General features: G+C 47.1%; 1 protein-coding gene across 1 annotated transcript in view; it reads right to left on the reverse strand.

Moving 5' to 3' along the window:
- POLR1A (RNA polymerase I subunit A) overlaps positions 1 to 21902 on the reverse strand; it is a 565818-nt gene that overhangs the window by 19499 nt on the left and 524417 nt on the right. The window contains exon 32 of the mRNA XM_086964251.1: positions 6704 to 6821. Coding sequence (XP_086820377.1) covers positions 6704 to 6821 — 118 coding nt within the window. The remainder of the gene's footprint in view (positions 1 to 6703; positions 6822 to 21902) is intronic.

A 21902-nucleotide genomic window follows, 5' to 3' on the forward strand; every position in this document is an offset into this window, starting at 1 on the left:
GGACTCATGTCTGAGTATACCCTGCCACACCTATAGTGGCCAAAAACGATTTACAAAAGGGGGTGGTGATGAACAGAGTGTCTGAGTTGAACAGACCACTCTTACCCAGTCCAAAGATCAGGGCTTGATCCATCACCGTTATTTATCTCACTGCCCCATCCCAGCTCAGAACCTGGCTATATGCAAATCAGTCTGTCCCTGGCCCAGTGCATCATGGGAACAGGGCAGACTAAACTACCAAGCCAATTCTTCACCAGAAAGGAGACAAGCTACCGGGGACCGGTTTCTGGCATTTCAGCCTTCTTCGGCCCGGCTTGCTTGAATCCTGATGGAGCAGTGAGAAAGGGACTCATGTCTGAGTATACCCTGCCACACCTATAGTGGCCAAAAACGATTTACAAAAGGGGGTGGTGATGAACAGAGTGTCTGAGTTGAACAGACCACTCTTACCCAGTCCAAAGATCAGGGCTTGATCCATCACCGTTATTTATCTCACTGCCCCATCCCAGCTCAGAACCTGGCTATATGCAAATCAGTCTGTCCCTGGCCCAGTGCATCATGGGAACAGGGCAGACTAAACTACCAAGCCAATTCTTCACCAGAAAGGAGACAAGCTACCGGGGACCGGTTTCTGGCATTTCAGCCTTCTTCGGCCCGGCTTGCTTGAATCCTGATGGAGCAGTGAGAAAGGGACTCATGTCTGAGTATACCCTGCCACACCTATAGTGGCCAAAAACGATTTACAAAAGGGGGTGGTGATGAACAGAGTGTCTGAGTTGAACAGACCACTCTTACCCAGTCCAAAGATCAGGGCTTGATCCATCACTGTTATTTATCTCACTGCCCCATCCCAGCTCAGAACCTGGCTATATGCAAATCAGTCTGTCCCTGGCCCAGTGCATCATGGGAACAGGGCAGACTAAACTACCAAGCCAATTCTTCACCAGAAAGGAGACAAGCTACCGGGGACCGGTTTCTGGCATTTCAGCCTTCTTCGGCCCGGCTTGCTTGAATCCTGATGGAGCAGTGAGAAAGGGACTCATGTCTGAGTATACCCTGCCACACCTATAGTGGCCAAAAACGATTTACAAAAGGGGGTGGTGATGAACAGAGTGTCTGAGTTGAACAGACCACTCTTACCCAGTCTAAAGATCAGGGCTTGATCCATCACCGTTATTTATCTCACTGCCCCATCCCAGCTCAGAACCTGGCTATATGCAAATCAGTCTGTCCCTGGCCCAGTGCATCATGGGAACAGGGCAGACTAAACTACCAAGCCAATTCTTCACCAGAAAGGAGACAAGCTACCGGGGACCGGTTTCTGGCATTTCAGCCTTCTTCGGCCCGGCTTGCTTGAATCCTGATGGAGCAGTGAGAAAGGGACTCATGTCTGAGTATACCCTGCCACACCTATAGTGGCCAAAAACGATTTACAAAAGGGGGTGGTGATGAACAGAGTGTCTGAGTTGAACAGACCATTCTTACCCAGTCCAAAGATCAGGGCTTGATCCATCACCGTTATTTATCTCACTGCCCCATCCCAGCTCAGAACCTGGCTATATGCAAATCAGTCTGTCCCTGGCCCAGTGCATCATGGGAACAGGGCAGACTAAACTACCAAGCCAATTCTTCACCAGAAAGGAGACAAGCTACCGGGGACCGGTTTCTGGCATTTCAGCCTTCTTCGGCCCGGCTTGCTTGAATCCTGATGGAGCAGTGAGAAAGGGACTCATGTCTGAGTATACCCTGCCACACCTATAGTGGCCAAAAACGATTTACAAAAGGGGGTGGTGATGAACAGAGTGTCTGAGTTGAACAGACCACTCTTACCCAGTCCAAAGATCAGGGCTTGATCCATCACCGTTATTTATCTCACTGCCCCATCCCAGCTCAGAACCTGGCTATATGCAAATCAGTCTGTCCCTGGCCCAGTGCATCATGGGAACAGGGCAGACTAAACTACCAAGCCAATTCTTCACCAGAAAGGAGACAAGCTACCGGGGACCGGTTTCTGGCATTTCAGCCTTCTTTGGCCCGGCTTGCTTGAATCCTGATGGAGCAGTGAGAAAGGGACTCATGTCTGAGTATACCCTGCCACACCTATAGTGGCCAAAAACGATTTACAAAAGGGGGTGGTGATGAACAGAGTGTCTAAGTTGAACAGACCACTCTTACCCAGTCTAAAGATCAGGGCTTGATCCATCACCGTTATTTATCTCACTGCCCCATCCCAGCTCAGAACCTGGCTATATGCAAATCAGTCTGTCCCTGGCCCAGTGCATCATGGGAACAGGGCAGACTAAACTACCAAGCCAATTCTTCACCAGAAAGGAGACAAGCTACCGGGGACCGGTTTCTGGCATTTCAGCCTTCTTCGGCCCGGCTTGCTTGAATCCTGATGGAGCAGTGAGAAAGGGACTCATGTCTGAGTATACCCTGCCACACCTATAGTGGCCAAAAACGATTTACAAAAGGGGGTGGTGATGAACAGAGTGTCTGAGTTGAACAGACCATTCTTACCCAGTCCAAAGATCAGGGCTTGATCCATCACCGTTATTTATCTCACTGCCCCATCCCAGCTCAGAACCTGGCTATATGCAAATCAGTCTGTCCCTGGCCCAGTGCATCATGGGAACAGGGCAGACTAAACTACCAAGCCAATTCTTCACCAGAAAGGAGACAAGCTACCGGGGACCGGTTTCTGGCATTTCAGCCTTCTTCGGCCCGGCTTGCTTGAATCCTGATGGAGCAGTGAGAAAGGGACTCATGTCTGAGTATACCCTGCCACACCTATAGTGGCCAAAAACGATTTACAAAAGGGGGTGGTGATGAACAGAGTGTCTGAGTTAAACAGACCACTCTTACCCAGTCCAAAGATCAGGGCTTGATCCATCACTGTTATTTATCTCACTGCCCCATCCCAGCTCAGAACCTGGCTATATGCAAATCAGTCTGTCCCTGGCCCAGTGCATCATGGGAACAGGGCAGACTAAACTACCAAGCCAATTCTTCACCAGAAAGGAGACAAGCTACCGGGGACCGGTTTCTGGCATTTCAGCCTTCTTCGGCCCGGCTTGCTTGAATCCTGATGGAGCAGTGAGAAAGGGACTCATGTCTGAGTATACCCTGCCACACCTATAGTGGCCAAAAACGATTTACAAAAGGGGGTGGTGATGAACAGAGTGTCTGAGTTGAACAGACCACTCTTACCCAGTCCAAAGATCAGGGCTTGATCCATCACCGTTATTTATCTCACAGCCCCATCCCAGCTCAGAACCTGGCTATATGCAAATCAGTCTGTCCCTGGCCCAGTGCATCATGGGAACAGGGCAGCCTAAACTACCAAGCCAATTCTTCACCAGAAAGGAGACAAGCTACCGGGGACCGGTTTCTGGCATTTCAGCCTTCTTCGGCCCGGCTTGCTTGAATCCTGATGGAGCAGTGAGAAAGGGACTCATGTCTGAGTATACCCTGCCACACCTATAGTGGCCAAAAACGATTTACAAAAGGGGGTGGTGATGAACAGAGTTCATTGCACCATCAGGATTCAAGCAAACCGGGCCGAAGACGGCTGTAATGCCAGAAACCGGTCCCCGGGAGCTTGTTTCCTTCCCAGTGTAAGAATTGGCTTTTGTAGTTTGGTTTGCCCTGTTCCCATTATGCACTGGGACAGGAACAGACTAATTTGCATACAGCCAGGTTCTGAAACTGGGATGGTGCAGTGAGCTAAAAAACGGTGTTGGATCTAGCCCTGATCTCTTGACTGGGTGAGAGCTTTCTGCTTAATTCAGAGACTCTGTCCCTCACCACCCCTTGTCGTAAATATTTTTGTCCACCCTAAGCGTGGAAGGGTATTCTCAGATGTGAGACCCTTGCTCATTGCACCATCAGGATTCAAGCAAACCGGGCCGAAGACGGCTGTAATGCCAGAAACCGGTCCCCGGGAGCTTGTTTCCTTCCCAGTGTAAGAATTGGCTTTTGTAGTTTGGTTTGCCCTGTTCCCATTATGCACTGGGACAGGAACAGACTAATTTGCATACAGCCAGGTTCTGAAACTGGGATGGTGCAGTGAGCTAAAAAACGGTGTTGGATCTAGCCCTGATCTCTTGACTGGGTGAGAGCTTTCTGCTTAATTCAGAGACTCTGTCCCTCACCACCCCTTGTCGTAAATATTTTTGTCCACCCTAAGCGTGGAAGGGTATTCTCAGATGTGAGACCCTTGCTCATTGCACCATCAGGATTCAAGCAAACCGGGCCGAAGACGGCTGTAATGCCAGAAACCGGTCCCCGGGAGCTTGTTTCCTTCCCAGTGTAAGAATTGGCTTTTGTAGTTTGGTTTGCCCTGTTCCCATTATGCACTGGGACAGGAACAGACTAATTTGCATACAGCCAGGTTCTGAAACTGGGATGGTGCAGTGAGCTAAAAAACGGTGTTGGATCTAGCCCTGATCTCTTGACTGGGTGAGAGCTTTCTGCTTAATTCAGAGACTCTGTCCCTCACCACCCCTTGTCGTAAATATGAATTTGCAGGAGTAGCAGGAGAAAGGTCCATGGGTGTGTCCAGGAGCTGCTTGGACGCAGTTGGGGGCGCGACCGGGGTTAAGGGCTAGGAGGGTTGCGGCATCGTAGGTAATGCGGGAGGGCTGGGCAGCGCGAGGGGCAGGGGGTCTGGCGCTGGGCGCGGTCCAGGCGCGGACGGGCGTAGACGGGCTTACCTTTGGCGCACCTTCGGCGCGGATTGGGCGCGGTCGCTGCGCGTGGACGCTGCGCGCGGGAGCAACTGTCATATATGGATAGTGGAGGGGGAGGGGCGAGGGCGGTTCAGCTGGGAGGCGGGGCGGGCTAAGGAGGAGGACAATAACAACAAAATGGAGGCGGAGGGGTCAGACCGGCAAGAGGGCTTGGGGGAAAACGCAATTTCTGCAACAGAGTTACACTAGCAAGTTAAAATGTAAATGAGCAAAGCGGCAAAATGATCACAAAGTCTGCTACAAAGTCACGCTGGCAGTTTCAAAGAGCAAATGGGCAAATCCGCAATTTCACTATGCAAATGGGCAGCGCAGTGAATAAAGCACGCAGCGGCAATCAGGGCACACAGCAGGCAGTAATTAATAATCAGAATCCAGAATGCGCTGCACAACGATACCGCAACAGCAGGGGAGCGACCACTCAGCTTGGAAGCGAAGAGCGAGTCACGGCGCTTCCAGGTAAGGGAGCGCTGTTTGTTGTCTGTGGGAGGGCGGTTCAGCTGGGAGGCGGGGCGGGCTAAGGAGGAGGACAATAACAACAAAATGGAGGCGGAGGGGTCAGACCGGCAAGAGGGCTTGGGGGAAAACGCAATTTCTGCAACAGAGTTACGCTAGCAAGTTAAAATGTAAATGAGCAAAGCAGCGAAATGATCACAAAGTCTGCTACAAAGTCACGCTGGCAGTTTCACAGAGCAAATGGGCAAATCGGCAATTTCACTATGCAAATGGGCAGCGCGGTGAATAAAGCACGCAGCGGCAATCAGGGCACACAGCAGGCAGTAATTAATAATCAGAATCCAGAATGCGCTGCACAACGATACCGCAACAGCAGGGGAGCGACCACTCAGCTTGGAAGCGAAGAGCGAGGAAGAGAGATGGCAAACCAAGGGCAGCGGCATTAAGGAAAGTGAATGTCAACATTTTAACATTTAATTATAGTTTTAAACCGTTATGAACTGTGATTTCGTTCCTATTTAGAATGCATGTATTCATCTTGCATAGTTACATTCCCTAAAAGTGCTGCTTCTGTATTTTTTTCATCTACACATTGCTCGTGTACAGTGAATAATTTGAACTGAGTTGCACCACTTGAGAGCTCTGAGGCAAGTTGCTCACAGTGCCTGTCAGTGAGTGAAAAAGATGTTCAGAAATCTTGATGGCCATCCAGTCCTGCGCCTCTCTGCACAGCTCACAGAGCATGTGTTCCAGTTGTAATTGTGGTTCTGTGCATATGGGTTAGATGGGGTTAAAAAATAAATAAATATTGACATGGCAAAAGTTTAAAAAAATGCAGTGCTCTCCCGCTACTTATAAATCATCCCTAACTTTTACACCCCACTACTTTCAAATGTCACCAGCCGCCACTGCCTGCACAAAGATTCATTTGTGTGAATAACCTAACAAACAGGCAACAGTTCTTGAGTTTTGCCACTGTCATCAATGAGCAACAAAATCAGACAAGATTCAATTAAGGAGTGCAAAGTTGACATCTAATAACAAACACTCAGCACCTCTTTATAGAAAATGACCCTAAAGAACAAAGTACAAAGCAAAGCAATAGCAACATTAAAGGGATAGTCGGGAAAAAGGATCATAGCAGAGTAGTAAAGGGGTAGGAGGGGACGGGGACGGGGTTGGGAAGGTTGATAGCCTGCCAAGCCCGGAACAGGAAAGGTGAATAGCTTAAGGTGTGGTTACCCCGCATCACACAAACCTGGAGTTACAGATTGGTAACATGTCGCGTGAACAGCAGACGCTTGGACTCTTTTAGGAAGTGAAGATATATGAAGCCGGTCACTCACCAACTGAGAGGAGTGTGGGCATGTGCGAGTGTCCGACCCATGAAGGACTTGGGCCGCTAAACCCAATCTTCTCTTTAGAGTCATTGCAAGGAAGGATGCTGCTTGGCTTATGAAATTCCCAATGTGTTTAAAGTAACGCAACAGATGACTTACCATACACTGCAAACACATCTTTGATTTCCTTTTCAATGACCCTGAGCGCGGCTTCGATTCCATAGGTATTGGCCATGGCATGGATGTCATTAGAATAAAGTCGTCTGAGGTCCAGAATCTAGAAGCAAGATTGAAGGAGCTGTTAAGTGAAGCTTCCTGCTCAGGCAAACAGGTCCACAGGACAAGATGTACTCCTAAAACACTGGACTGCACAGACTGATGGATCTCTAAAGCCAACACCAGCTGCTTTGAGGAATGCACAGAATCCCTGAACACACTGGGCCTGATTCACAGCCTGCACTTTCGGTATTCTCACACTGCACTCCTGTAGTAACTTACACTTTTGTAGAACGCCCTGCAATACACAAGGTAAACCACTGGTACTGCAACACCCTTCCACAGAAAATAATGGAGGTAGGGACTTAAAATAAAACCCCATGGGAAGTAAGGTTACATTTATATAAATTATTTACAATAGGTAAAAATATAAATAAATGTAAATTAATGATAAAATATATAATAGAACATATTTTTTTTATTTAAAATACAATATTTCATAATAATACATATAATTAGGTACGTATTATTTCATTCTTGAATATGTAATAAATATTTTTTTAAATCACAATGCCTGCTCTGAATTTAAGAAAGTGAGACATCTTGCAAGATGAAACACAGATTGAAAAGCAGATAATAGAAACCGAACAGGTTACTTACCTTTGGTAGCTCTCTTTCTGGTGGATACTCCTCACCTTAGAATATTTCCGAGATGCCAGAGTGAATCCAGATAATTTTTCATTGTAGTGCTCTTACACGTCACTAGGTGGTGCTTTGTGGCTCTGCACTGGCTCCACACCGCCCTAGAAGTTATGGAGCGGAGTTGCAACTAAGTGCCACCCGTGTGTGCAGATGTCAGTTTCTTGTCGTTTTAACTGCCCGTGCCCTCAGACGCACAGTGTGAACAATTGGAGGTTACAGTGTGTTGCGTCATAGGTCGGTGGGAGAGCAGTGAAGAATCTGAGGTTAGATCGTCCATCAAAAAGAGCGTTACCGAAGGTAACTTGTTCTTCTGATGGATACTTCTAACCCCAGACTCCTCACTTTAAAATAGATATGAAAGCAATTCCTGCCCAAGGTGGTAGGTCCATATGGAATGGACTCGGACAAGGAAGTCTTGCAGAACTAGGTAGGCAACATGTCCTTCCTGCTAGATCTAGCTGTCAAGGCAGTAGTACTTCATGACTGTACGCAACGATGCCCGTGTCGCAGCCTGGCAGATATCAAGGATAGACTATTCTCCTGCCAATGCGGTGGTAGAAGCATTAGGCCTGGTGGATTGGGCTCTTAGACCTTACAGGGGTTGCTTCTTGCCCAGTGTGTAGCAGACCTTAATGCAGAACACTAACCTTTTTGAGAAGGTCCTCTTCTACACAGCCTTTACTTTCTTTGCTCTGGAGAACCCCACAAAAAGCTTCTCATCCACTCAATGATATGTGGTAGGATCTATGTAAAAGCTTAGCACACTTTTAGAGTGCAACCGAGGAGCCTCTCCACCTCGGTGGAGAGATAAGTGGGATCCCAAAAAGCTAGTAGAGTAATAGATTTGGAGCTGCAACCTTAGAAGACCGCTCAAGACCCCAGCAAGACAATGTTTGGTAAACGGTGTTGTGTGTGGGTTCCATTGAAAGTGCTCGTCATTCATTCATACGACAAACTGATCTAATCTCAGTGAGGAAGACAGTCTTCAAGGTCAGGAAATGCAGAGGGAAGCTAGGCATCGGCTTGAGGGACTTACACATGAGAAACCTTTAATGAACCTGATTATAACAGGTCATTTGAATAAGGAGGGCTAGTCAGGCAAACGTAGAAAGGCAGAAAGGGCGAAAAAGTAATTTTTTTATAGTATTATCCATTGCAAGGCCTTGCTGGGCCAAAGGTAAAACAAATAAAAGGGCATCGTACAGCATCGTATGTAAGGGGCCTGTATGTTGAGTACCACACCAGGTGGCAAATTTGTCCCAATGCACTGTATTAATAGATTTTTTTAGGAGAGTCATCTGGTGGCAAGGATGACATCCACCACTTTAGGCGGCAAATCAAAAGCAGTCAATTGTCAATCTATATCTCCAGGTATAAAGCTCAATCTCCACTCCTGGAGGTATAGATTGCATAGATTCAAGTTAACAACCCTGTCCTGTTGCTGAAACAGGAGGTCTTCTTGAAGGGACAGCCTCATCAGAGGACAGATGCTCATTCTCAGGAGGTCCATATCCCACACTATCTTGGCCCAACACGAGGCCACCAGAATGATTTGAGCTCGGTCGTTCCTGGTCTTCCTAAGAATTTGAGGCAGGAGAGGAAGTGACGGGAAGGGGATCAGGAGCACCTTGTTCCATTCCAGCCAGAATGAGTCTCCTGAAGAATGCCCTTATGAAAATGCTGATGTGCGAAACTGGTGACAATGTGTGTTCGATGGTGATGAAAAGATCGAGGAAGGGGTCTACCCACGGGTAAAAGATGCCCTGCTCCACCGTGAGATGTAGCTGTCACTCGTGGACTGCCAGATGACATCTGCCTAGTTCTTATGCCCCTGGCATTCTTAGATCCACTGCCACATGATTAGCGATCAGGAAAAAATCCTGATGCTCCAACCATCTCCACAGACATAAGACATCCTGACACAGGACCCATGATCCCACTCCACACTGCTTGTTGCAATACTACATGGTGATGTTGTCCGTGAAAATCTGCACCAGCCTTCCCTTGATGGATGGCAGGAAGGCCTTCAGAGCCAGACGAATGGCCCATAGGTCCAGAACTCTCCAATGGAGGGTGAGAGTGGACTGCAGCAGGACAACCTATGGTTGGTCAACCACCACTGCAGGTCCTGAACTATCTCATCTGAGACCTGGTTGTTGTCGGAAAGACGTCCTTGATGCTAGGCCCACAGGGATTTCAGGTTCCACTACAGGGCTTTCATATGTCACCTGGCATAGCAGACAAGGAGAATGTGAATGAATGAATGAATGAATGACTACACATTTGTATAGCGCATGGCTACCCGAAGGCATCCCAGCGCTTCCGTGGCCCATTCACTCTCAGGGTTTAGGAAAACAGGAAGGTTTTTAACATCTTCCTGAACCTGAGATGGTTTACTTCCAGTCTGACGGAATCAGGGAGATTATTCCAAAGCTTTGCGGCCTGTAAGGAAAAACGCCTGTCGCCCATGCAGACTCTCTTTGTCCTGGGAATTGCCAGTAGGTTCTTATTATTGGATCTTAGGGTCCGACAGATTAGATAGGGGCGGAACATGGGTTGGATCAAGGCAGGTCCCGCCGTGGTCACGGCTTTATGAACGATGGTCAAGGCCTTAAACTCAATCCTCTGTTGCATTGGCAGCCAGTGAAGTTGCCGCAGTGCTGGTTTGGCCGATGTCCTTTGCGGGATGTTCAACAACATCCGGGCCGCACAGTTCTGTACGGTCTGCAGGATCTTAATTGTCCCCTGTGGGGTCCCTAAGTAAACCGCATTAGAATAATCTAAGCGTGACAGAATCAAGGCCTGTACTATTAATATCCTCCTGGCTTCGAATCGAAGGAGCCTAATGATTTTCCTGAGTAGTCTAATAAGGGCATAGCACGTAGATGCTACCTTCCGGGCTTGCACCAAGAAATTCAGAACCGGGTCCAGCCAGACCCCCCAGCTCTTAATTTGCTCCTTTGGAAGAGGGGGCTGGCCAAGGCTACCCGGCCATCAGACCTCCACCGAGGAGGGTGCCTTGTGTCCCAGCATCATGACCTCCGTTTTTGCTCCGTTGAGTTTTAGGAAGGATTCATCCATCCACTCACGGACTTTGCTGAGACAAGAGGAGAGGTTGCCATGCGGAGCATCCTGCCCTGCCAGGGTGATAATAAGCTGGGTGTCATCAGCGTAAGTCACCAGTTGCACCCCCAGGGAAGCACCACCTCAGCCAATGGTCTCATATAGATGTTAAATAAGTTTGGGCTGAGGGAAGAGCCCTGGGGAACGCCACACTGTAGGTGCATCTGGGGGGAGGATACGTCCTCCTCAAACATAGCAAATGTCCTATCAGACAGGAAAGAGTGCAGCCATTTTAATGCGGGCCCATGACTCCTACATTGCTCAGCCTTTGAATCAACATGGAGTGATTCACGGTATCAAAGGCCGCGCTGAGATCTAAAAGTAGTATGGCTGCACAATTTCCACTGTCCACAATCTTCCTCGTTTCCTCAACCACCGTAATGAGGGCTGTTTCGGTTCCCTGTTTACATCTGAACCCTGTCTGGGTGGAGTGTAGGGAGTTGTTATTTTCAAGAAAGGTGGCTAACAGGGCATTTACATGTTTTTCGGCGAGCTTACTGATGGTAGGCAACAGGGAGATGGGGCGGTAATTTGCCCAGTCTTCTGAGTTGAGATTGGGGTTCTTCAGTAACGCTTTTACTCTTGCCTGTTTCCATGAAGGTGGAACTACTCCAGATGCTAAAGAGGAATTGACCACCTCCTGGATAACTGGGGCCACAGTGTCTGAAACCATGTTGAGAATGGTAGGTGGTGCAGGATCAGCCGGGGAGCCTGATTTCAGATTATTTAAAAAGGCCTGAACTCACGGGCAATCGAGCAGGGTGAATTCCTCGAGCCTAATCATATCTAGGGGTGGGGGCAAAGTTGGCTCTGTAGGAATCTGCTGAAAGGATGAATATATATTCGCCACTTTTGAGGCAAAGAATTTTGCTAATTCCCTGCAGCGGGTATGAGCTAAACAGGGGTCGCTAATGGAGGGAGGGGGGGTAACAAGGGATTTAAAAATTTAAAAAATTTCCCTAGGGGAGCTAGAGGCAGACTTAATTTTGTCCTGGAAATAATTGAACTGGGTGGCTTTAATTTTCTGTTTATAGTTCCGTAAGGCCATTCTATAGCTGCCTTTACTGATTTCGGAGTAGTTTTTCCTCCACTTTCTCTCCTGTTGTTTGCATACCTGTTTAAGGGCTTTTAGCTCAGGTGTATGCCAAGCTTTTTTGTTCCCACCGCTACGATGGGAGAGTTCAGTTTTTGGGAGGGTAAGATCCAATGATGCCTCCAACCATTGATTATAGCGGGCGTCAGCTTCAAGGGGTCATTAGTGGCCTTAGGTATAGTTTCCTTAAGATTCGAGATCCATTTATCAGTTGATAGTTTGGACCAAATTCGGCTTACTTTCTTAGTTATGTTAGCAGGTCCTAGCTGCTCCTGGGGAGCCAGAGAGAAGAGCAGGAGAGCATGGTCGGACCAGGGAACTCTCATAGAGTAGTCAAAGTTCAAGGTGTTCACGTTGGTATAGCAATGATCCAGCGTGTGTCCTGCTTTATGCGTAGGGCCTTTGACTATTTGCCTAAGGTAGAGGACCTCCAGACCGGTGGTCAAATTATGACAAGCCGGAGTGTCTGGCTCATCTAAGTGGATATTAAAATCCCACAGGATGGTGAAGTTGGGGGCACTACTGAAAAAAAATTATTGCACTCTTCGGGAGATCTTCGCAGAATTGGCCGTGCGCCCCTGGGGGCCTATAAAGCAGGAGCCCAGAGAATGTGCATGTCGGTGACAGTGTGATGGCAAACATTACACTCTCCGCACCTGAGATGGCGCTTTTTGTCACTTCTGCATCCCAAGGTGTTTTTGTACACAATAGCAATGCCCCCCCCCCCGCGGCCGTCTGCGCGGTCTTGCCTCAATATAGCGTAATTGGTGGGCAGAGCTCGGACAATATCCGGCTCGGAGCTGTCATTAGTCCAAGTTTCCATCAGGAAGAGCACATCCAGGTCTCGTTCCTCAAGGAGCATGGAAATCTCAGTCGCATGTTTAGGCAATCAACGGCAGTTAAGTAGTGCAAGTAGACACGGGCGCGTTTTCACTCCTGCGCCTCTGTGGTTGTCTGGGGTAAATTTATAGTTGCAGCCTGTACAGGATCTGAGGTCCCTCGTGAGGGTGGCTAATTGAACACATTGGAAGCCTTCCCTCCCTCTTAATTTTAGTAGTTGGTCACGACTGTACCTTATAACAGGCCTTATTTTCCCAATTGGAGCAGGGAGACTGGCCCCTGGGCCCGACCTGGCCCGGACGGGCCCAGACGGGCTTACCTTAGGCGCTCCTTTGGAGCGTTGTTGGCGCATCCGCAGAGCGCGTCCGCTGCGCGGAGGCATAACCCTCTGATTATGTACTAGCGCCGAGTGCCTTGCGCCTGAGCAACTAGACTGCACCCAATCTGGGAGATACCTCCCCAAGATGGCAGCGTTCCTTCAGCTTCGCCTCCCAAGATAGAGGCCGGACTCAGCGCCTAATCGGCTGAGTCACGAGAGTAAAGGTAGGAATTTAAAAATGCCCCAAAGGCCAAAGTAACAATTCAAATCAAATTATACAAGTTTTTTAAAAACAGTGCTAGGTATACAGATTTTAGGTGCAGAAATTTAAATACAGTGCGCGCAGTCTCCCGGCTTCCGCCTCAGGAGAATGAAATTAAATGTAAGACGTTTAGATGCCCAGAAGCCTTGAACCACTTTCACCTAGCGCTAAGAACTAGCCTGAGACATTGGAATCATAGCCCGAATGACCTGGCCTCGTTGCTGTGAAGGGAAAGCTCTTCATTCCACTGTATCCAGGATTGCCTCAATGAATTAAAGCCCCTTATACAGAATCAGGTGGATCTTCAGCTTATGTATGGTGAAACCCAACTATGTCAAAAGGTCCATCGTTGTCCAGAGGTGGCCTATGACTGACTGAGGTGAACTTGCTTTCAGCAGCCAGCCGTCAAGCTACAGGAATACAGTGGTTCCTGATTTCCGAAGATGGGCATTGATCACAGCTATTGCTTTCATGAACATCCGAGGGACGCACCTGAGGTCGAAGGGAAGCACGGAAAACTGAAAATGCTCCTGGCCCACCCTTCTCTGTAGGTAACATTTATATAAAAACATGTGTTCTGCAAGTCCAGGGACACCATCCAGTCACCCAGGTCCAAAGCAGATAGGATCTGGGCTAACATGATTATCATGAATCTGTCCTTCCGTAGGAGGCATTGAGAGGATAGAGGCTTTAGATAGGCCTGAGGCCCCATCCTTTTTCAGAACAAGGAAATCGAGAGAGTAACAACAACATCTTTCTCTGAGTCCGGTACCATCTCTATGGCACCTTTGGAGGGCAACAGGTGCAACTCCTCCTGTAAAAAGATAGATAGATGCTCCTCTGAACGTTGTTCTGGTGTGTGAGAGATACTGAGCGAGGAGGATAGAGAGGGTATGGCTTAACCATTTGGAATCTTTTGTATGACTCACCTGTTGGAAGTGATGGATCGGCAACCAGGTAGTAAGTGCCGGATTCTTCCTCCCACTGGGTGGGCATGAGCCACTGAGGACAAACTAGAGTGGTGTGTTGCTGGTGTAGCAGGGGAGGAGGATTTGGAAAACTAGTGTCCTTGCTGAACTGCAAGTTCTTGCTGATTTTGTGTCCGTGGCTCCGAAAGCACTGGGTTGTCTGCTGCATCACTGAATGTGAAGGGTGTCTTTGTCTATCCGCAGCCCTCTGGAGTAGCCTCTAAATTTCTGAAACTAAAGTAACAAGCATTGGCATAGCCAACAGGTCTCGCCTTTGGGACCCCATAAGTGTTTAGCCGTGTATAGTTTTATAGATCCGTGTATTTTTGTATAGTGCGACCCGAAGAGTAAGAGTGCTTACATAGGCACCAGTTTCACAAGGTCACATTCATTTTGTTAGATGGAGAGATTATGAGATTTGCCCAGAATCACAGGATGTTGAGCTGACGCCGAGACTCGAACCGGGTTCCCCAGCTTCCAGATCGAGCGCTCTAGCCATTGGGCCACATCCTCTCAATGCACCTTCTCTTCACGTTCTCTCTTTTGTAGGCTTGTTTGAAATACATACTACAAGCAGAAGTCTGGCCTATGTACTGCCTCTGAAGTTTCAGGTGCTCTTATGGACATGCAAATATCCTCTCTGCGGGGAGTGTGGATGCAACAGAATGGGTGGTCTATAAGGGCCTGCTAAGAGAATGTGAAGCTCAAAGCTTCTCAGGGTTAGGTTAGTATCACTGCTAGGTTAGGGCTCCTTAACCCTTTCGATGCTGATGACGAGCTCAGCTCGTCATGATGCACGGTTGAGCTGTGCTGATGACGAGCTGAGCTCGTCATGAACAATGGTGATCAAAGCTTTCCAGCACACGGGAAAAATATGCCTAGCAGCCAAGGTGTTAAGGTCTTCTGAGGGCAAGCAGCAAGAGATTTATGGTGGTTAGAGGGCAGGATGGGGTTAGCTGTCACAAGGCAGATGCCATTCTAGGATTGTCTGCGGTTTGGCTGGAGGTGTCTCAGGACTAACTCATGGCTGGCACAGGTATAGGCCGGATTCTTTAAGTGTGGCTGAGGTAATGAGAGAACAACATCATGCAGGTATCCTTTCTGGCCCCAAGCCGATGGCACAGCCTTTTTTCATGCGTCTGCAGCCATATTACTGTTCATTTATTCCTGTTTTACTCTCCGTTTACTTTCCACTTATAAATTCATCATTTTCCACTTGTAAATTCGTCACATATATATCCTCGTGCAAGGAGAAGCTATTTCCATAGTTTCTCATGTTGATGCCGGGCCATCCGAACCTCTGCGCAAAAACACGTACCAAAGCCAGTCCATTTCAAAGCAGTTTATTTAAAACCCAATGCATTTGAAACCTCATGGGCCCTTCGTCAGGGGAACTGAAAGATAAACAATTTAACATGCATTACATCTCTATGCGCTATTGAAAAACAGCCTCATGCACTTTACTATATATATAATTCTATGTACTGCTCAATTTTACCCATCATTAACAACCGACATGAAATGTCACCCTCTCGCAGAGTTAATAATTAACATCCTCAAACTGACCAAACTCCGCCGTCGCTTCGGGAGGCCCTGCTAGTCACACTATTGAAGCCTGACAAGCCCTCTAATCAATGCGGATCGTACAGACCACTTTCCATCATAAATATCGATACCAAAATCTTGCCAAAAATGATTGCCACTAGACTTCAGCCCCTGGTGCCCCTTCTGGTTTTGCCAGATCAGTCTGGTTTTGTGTTGGAGAGATCCACCACGCATAATCTGCGTACATTATTTTCCACACTGCATTATTTCGAACCTGACTTTCAAGCCGTTGCTGGGTTACTCGACGCAGCAAAGGATTTGACTCTGTGCATTGGTCCTATATGTTAACGGTCCTGAGTAGAATGGGGTTCTCCCCTTTCTTTCTCCAATGGATTCGGGTTCTTTATAGCGGACCTGTCGCCAGAGTGAGAGTCAATAGGAGGGTCTCGTCCCTATTCTCTATAGAAAGGGGCACTCGACAAGGCTGCCCCCTGTCCCCCATGCTCTTCTATTTGATCATATAACCCCTGGCGTGCAAGCTCCGCCAAAAGCATTCGGCCGCGGCTCTACGATTCCGGCAACGCCCTTTGATAGTATCGCTATATGCGGACGTTATGTTACTTTACGTCCGGGAGCCATCAAGCTATCTTTCGCCGATCCTGAGGAAGTATGTCCAATTTTAGAGGTTTTCTGGTTTGGGTATAAATTGGTCCAAGTCTGTGGTTTTTCCTTTAACAGAACGCACGAAAGAGGTTGAACTGGACTCCCCACTGTCCTGGACTTCAGAGCCAGTAAAGTACCTGGGGGTGATGATCCATAGAGAGCCAACAGTGGTGGTCGCAGAGAATTATGGGCGTGCCACTACGCGCATAGTGGAGCAGACGAAGAGGTGGGCACGTCTTCCCCTGTCGCTGGCGGATAGGATCGCTGACGTGAAAATGGTGTTTCTGCCTAAGTAGCTGTACTTCTTCATCAGTATTCCCATTAAGTTAAATCTGGCTTTTTTCCAAACGTTGCATTCGGCTCTACTTACATTTGTCTGGCGGGGGGGGGGAAGCAATCACGATGCCGCTGGGATTTTCTAGTGCAGCCGTTTGACCGAGGCAGCTTTGAGGCTCCAGATCTTCGCTTATATTACTTTTGCGCACAAGCGCATTTTGCGCATTATTGGCATTTTCTGCAGCGCTTTCAGCCGCACGTAGCTATTGAGGGAGACGCTGTTCTTCCCATTCCTGGGCAGGCCATGGTCTTATCGGGCGGCGCCGGTGGGCCTCGGCAGAAAATCAACCCCTCCTGGTGTACATCCTGGGCGTGGAGGGCTTTGGCTACTAGAGTTCCACTTCCGTATTTGTATGCCCCCCTCCTGCCCATAGCCTCCCATCCGGGAATTTCGGCTGCTAGGGAGCCCGCTGCTTTGAAGGAGCTTTCGGCTGCGAGTATAGTCCGTATGGGCGATTTGCAGGGGGTCATTTCAAGACTCTCGGTGCAGCCCAAAATGACATTAATCGGCCATTTATGTTTAGATTCATGTATGTTCGCGTACGGCAGGCCGTACTGGATGTATACACGAACTTTCCGGAGGAGCCTTCGATTCTTAGGGCATTACAGGTAATGTTAACGGGAGCGAGCCGTAAGGGACTAATCACTCGGCTTTACTATGCCTCTCAGAGAGAAAAGGAGTTTGAGGATCATCTGCGGCGTCAACACTGGCAAACTGCGATAGGTAACCCGCTCCCGATGGAGGTATGGTAGGCTTGTTGTCAACTCACAGGACGCTTAACGGCCAATTGTAATCTCAGGATTATTCATTTTAAGTTTCTGCACCAAATTTATTATTCACCTCAACAACTTCATAGGTATGGTCTGAGAGAATCTGCTAAGTGTGTGAGATATGGATTTCTTCCATGTGGCCTGGTTGTGTGGGCAAGTCTTGGCGTTCTGGGCTGAGGTAGTTCGCATACTATCGGAAGTGGTACTAGAACTTGTTGACTGTTCTCCTGAGATATGTCTTCTGGTCTATGTCAACCGCTTAAAGCCTGCCAGCCGACGCCTCGTGGCGGTCTCTACTCTGATGGCAAAACGGGTGGTGGCGAAGATATGAGGTTTGCGGTCTGCTCCTTATAAAATTGTGGCTTACTGACCTGGCCTATTGCAGAGATCAGTTGCAGACTTATGGGGAGGAGACTTAGGGCGGGAAGCCTGAGGCTTCCCGCCCTAAGGGCTTCTGGAGCCCTATGACAGCATACATGGTTGCACACCCTGATTTAGTTGGGGAAGCGCGGCTTCCTACATAGTGTCGCTGTGGACTTCGCCTTGGATCTGTCACTGTTTTGGGACATTCTGCACTGTTGACCCTGAATGCTATAATGTAGTGTTGCTATGCTGTTGTTCACCGTAAAGACTAGCCACCACGTGGCACATGCCTTACTGGTGTTGTCCCGATGAGAGGGCTCTGAATTCATTGTATTACCTGGTAGATGGGGTAGGGGAGGCGGGAGGGTTGGGAGGAGTTGCGTTGTTTCTCGTTTATGGTAATCTCTGCATGTACATGGGGGTATTTTGCTGAGACATTTGCAATCTACTGGTTTTATATATGTATGCTGGCTGTGATATGCATATAACCTGTGGATATACGCTGTATGTGGTTTTCCTGAAATGCTAATAAAAAAAGAATAAAAAAAAAAAAAATTACTAAACTACCTCCCGTAAACTACTCCCTTGAGACTGTCACAAAATGTCCAATATTCTCTTCCTCCACACGTTTTTCTTACTGTTAGCTCACGTTATGTTGCCCCCTGAGCTGTTAATTCTCTTACCGGCTGACAACTTCACATCTTCCTTCTTCGGTCAGGAAACGGAATAACCTTTCCTTTCCGACCACCTGTGTTTCTGTGCCTCTAAAAGTCTCCCTTAATAACTCCAACTCCCAGATTGCAATCAATCATTTCTTGGTGCTTCCTGACATGGAATCTACTATGCGTAAGTAAACAAATAATTAACAGTACATTTTTTTGAAAAACACCGGCGACTTTCATGCGCTTATTCATGTTTCATTGTCCATGTTCTATGTTCGTAAGTCTTGTTTCAGTTTTCATCTGCTCATCAAAAAATAAATTGCTCCGTGAACCACGATGTTCCGCCTTGTACGAGGATCATGACACAGTTTCCTTAATTTCTCAGTTTTTTATATAGGTGCTTACCCGAAGAGCTAAAAATTGCCGGTGAGCACGCAACAGTTAAAGGTTGCATGGATTTAACAAAGGAATAAAAACATTTGAACAATTGGTGTGCTACCCAACAAATTATATTGAGGTAATGAGAGAGCTAGATCAGACAGTACCTTCAAGACGGTCTATGATGGCGAGCGGTGAGAAAAGGAACATGCTCAGACTGAAGTATCTAGAAAAAGCCATTTAATGAAAATGTTCGGCATTAACCGAAGGATTGGTGGGTGGATGGGGTGTGGCAAGGCGAGGAGGGAGCGAGTGAAGAGGACACAGAACAATTACACCTCTGCTTCAGTAAACATGTCCTTGGTCTTAGAGACGGAAAAGGGTTTTCAATGTAAGGACTTCCACGTCTGACCTCCCCCGCCGCAAGGCTAGGTGTTGTGAGGGGTCCCTTCAGAATCCATAGCTTTGCACCCCGCCACCCCAATTGACCGCAACTAAAGATTGATACCCTGTTTTTATATCCATGATATATTAAGAAACCTTAAAGGATAACAAAGTAACATCTCAAACTGGCATGCACAAGTTTACTAGGATTTCACTGCATCAAAATGTAAAGAAAATTACTACTGTGATCGATCCCGCGATCGGCGGTCTTAACTTTTCAAGCACTGCACTCGTGTTTGTGGCGGCATCCACGTTGCAGGAGCGAGCAGTGGCCATATGTTTGTAATTAATGTGGCCGCACCGCTGCTCGCTCCCGCAAGGTGGATCGCGCCACAAGTACGAGTGCAGTGCTTAAAAAGTGAAGACCGATGGCTAAAGGCACTCCTAGAGGAGCGCTTCCGCGCTGCCTAGGCGAGACCTAAAAATGTTTGCGACATCTCATTGGAAAGCTGTGTATCCCTACTATTTTAAAGCACCCCAAAGTGGAGTATGCCTTCTCACAGAACTCAGTGGACCTCATGCAGGCTTGTCAACTAAGAACCACGTTGTTACCAACTGCCCTGTCTAAGTAATCTTTAGTATCTAAGCCGGCACGGATTACAAAATTGGCTGCGTCTTCCTCATGTAGCATCTGGGCCAAAGAGACCCTCAAATCTTCTAGGACTACTGGAAAGACCTCACTAGCTATGTCTCAAAAGGCATGAGTGTAATGGCCCAAAAAGCAGACTGACTGACAGACTTCAGTCCCAGATTAGCTGAAGAAAACATGTCTGCCAACAGCGGCAATCCTTTTAGATTCCCTATCTGGAGGATGGAAGGGAATGAATTGGGATTCACATTAATGGTCGTGGCCTCCTCCGAGGTGAGATGCTTGGAGAGAAAATCCGAATCAGAAACTGCTCTATGACGAATGGCCACTAACCTGTTCACAGGTGGACAAGAACATGGTCGTGAGTATCTGTAAGAGCATCATTGAATGGAAGCAAGGGCTCATATGTTGTTGGATCGGGCTGTAGTATGTACATCAGAATATTTCTTTTATAGTCTTGCACCTCGGCTTCCCTTTCAAACTACCACTGAAAATGAGTCACTATCCTCTGTTGGTGGCCCATGTGGCAAGTGAAACTCTGTCTTAGGGGCAGTGTCAACCTGCAGGCATTTTGTAACTTAAGGTATAACTTGGCAAAAACTTGGCAAAAGGAATATAGGGGGCTGTGAAGTCTTAAGCAGTTAAACATGTTTTAAAAAAGTAGGTATTGATTAGTGGCAATGGGTTCCCAGAAGGACAGAAAAACGTGAGAAACCAGGAGGTGAAGAGAAGTAATAATGTAATTAATATTAATGCATTAACAAAAAATATAGAAAATATATGGCCCTATTTCCCAGGACAACATTGGAGACAATAGCAGGAAATCAATCCTATGTAAGCAAATGTGACTTTGCAGACTGTTATGTGATATCGAGGTTAAGGCTGGGAGTCATGCACGTTCTGCTGTTCCAGGAATGGGCAGGTAAATTAGCAGGCGGCATATACTTGGCAGACCGTATCTCTTGGCAAACTAAGCATGTTAAAGATTTTAGGCATCTGTTTTGGTGATCAGATCTCTGTTGCTAAAGAATCAGTAGACAGAAACTTTCTACCTCCAAGATTCCTGACTCTCATATATTCAAAGATGAAGAGTGTTTCACATAGATCAAAGACCCCATTACTAGTACACACTATACATTAATGTTGGATGTAAACCTATTTTAGGTGATTGCGGTATCTGTACCTTTAAAAGAGATCTGAGACCTGAAGGACCAGGTTCAACATCTGCTATTCTCATGGCTGAGTGACTTTTAAAGGTTTATTCGAAGATTCAGATTATTGAGAAAATAAGGTGTTAAAAAAATGACCATGCTGATGTTGCTGACCCCCTCAGTTGTTTCATGAAGTCCTTTTAAACTTCTAAGAGACCCAGTACTGGAGATCTGGAGACAAAGCATGCTATCTGCTGATGCCACGCAACAACAAGGGTTTTGGCTAAAGCACAGTAAGGCTGCGCCAACGAATGAGTTAACAAGAAGATTGCCAGTACTGTGCGATGAATCAATATTTTAAACGGCCCCGAGCTACAAATCGCCCATTGCCACAGACCACTCTTTCAGTCAACATTTTTTAACAAAGTTCCATAATTTTATTTATTATTTCTCTTTTTGAGGAAAAGGTTCTTTTTTGTATATATAATTTTTTTTATTATTAGTAAACAACAGAATGTATAGTTTTGGCTTCAGTCTAATACATTCATTGTAAACAATATAGGAGGAACAATGGCAATTTTTTTTGGGGGGGAAACGGGTTTAAGAAAAGGGGCAAGAATGCCAGGGAGTGAGGGAGAAAGATTGAACATTTAACACGTTTCACTCTTGGACATCATTTGACGACAGACAACACAAATTGGTGGTGAAACAAGGGGAGGTTTTTTCAACCAGGAATTAATTTTATATTATAGGCCCTGCACAGGTACTATTTATATTGGCAGGTGAAACCTACTCCACTCAATGGAAGGATACACAAATACAATTATATTCACAAAATAGACCATCAATCATTGTTATATTTACACAACATATTTGAAAACGATTGGTCTATACAAGCAAAGAATATGACATATTCATACATATATATACAAA

The sequence above is a fragment of the Lissotriton vulgaris genome, chromosome 3_2 (assembly GCF_964263255.1).
Source record: "Lissotriton vulgaris chromosome 3_2, aLisVul1.2, whole genome shotgun sequence".
Lineage (NCBI taxonomy): Eukaryota > Metazoa > Chordata > Amphibia > Caudata > Salamandridae > Lissotriton > Lissotriton vulgaris.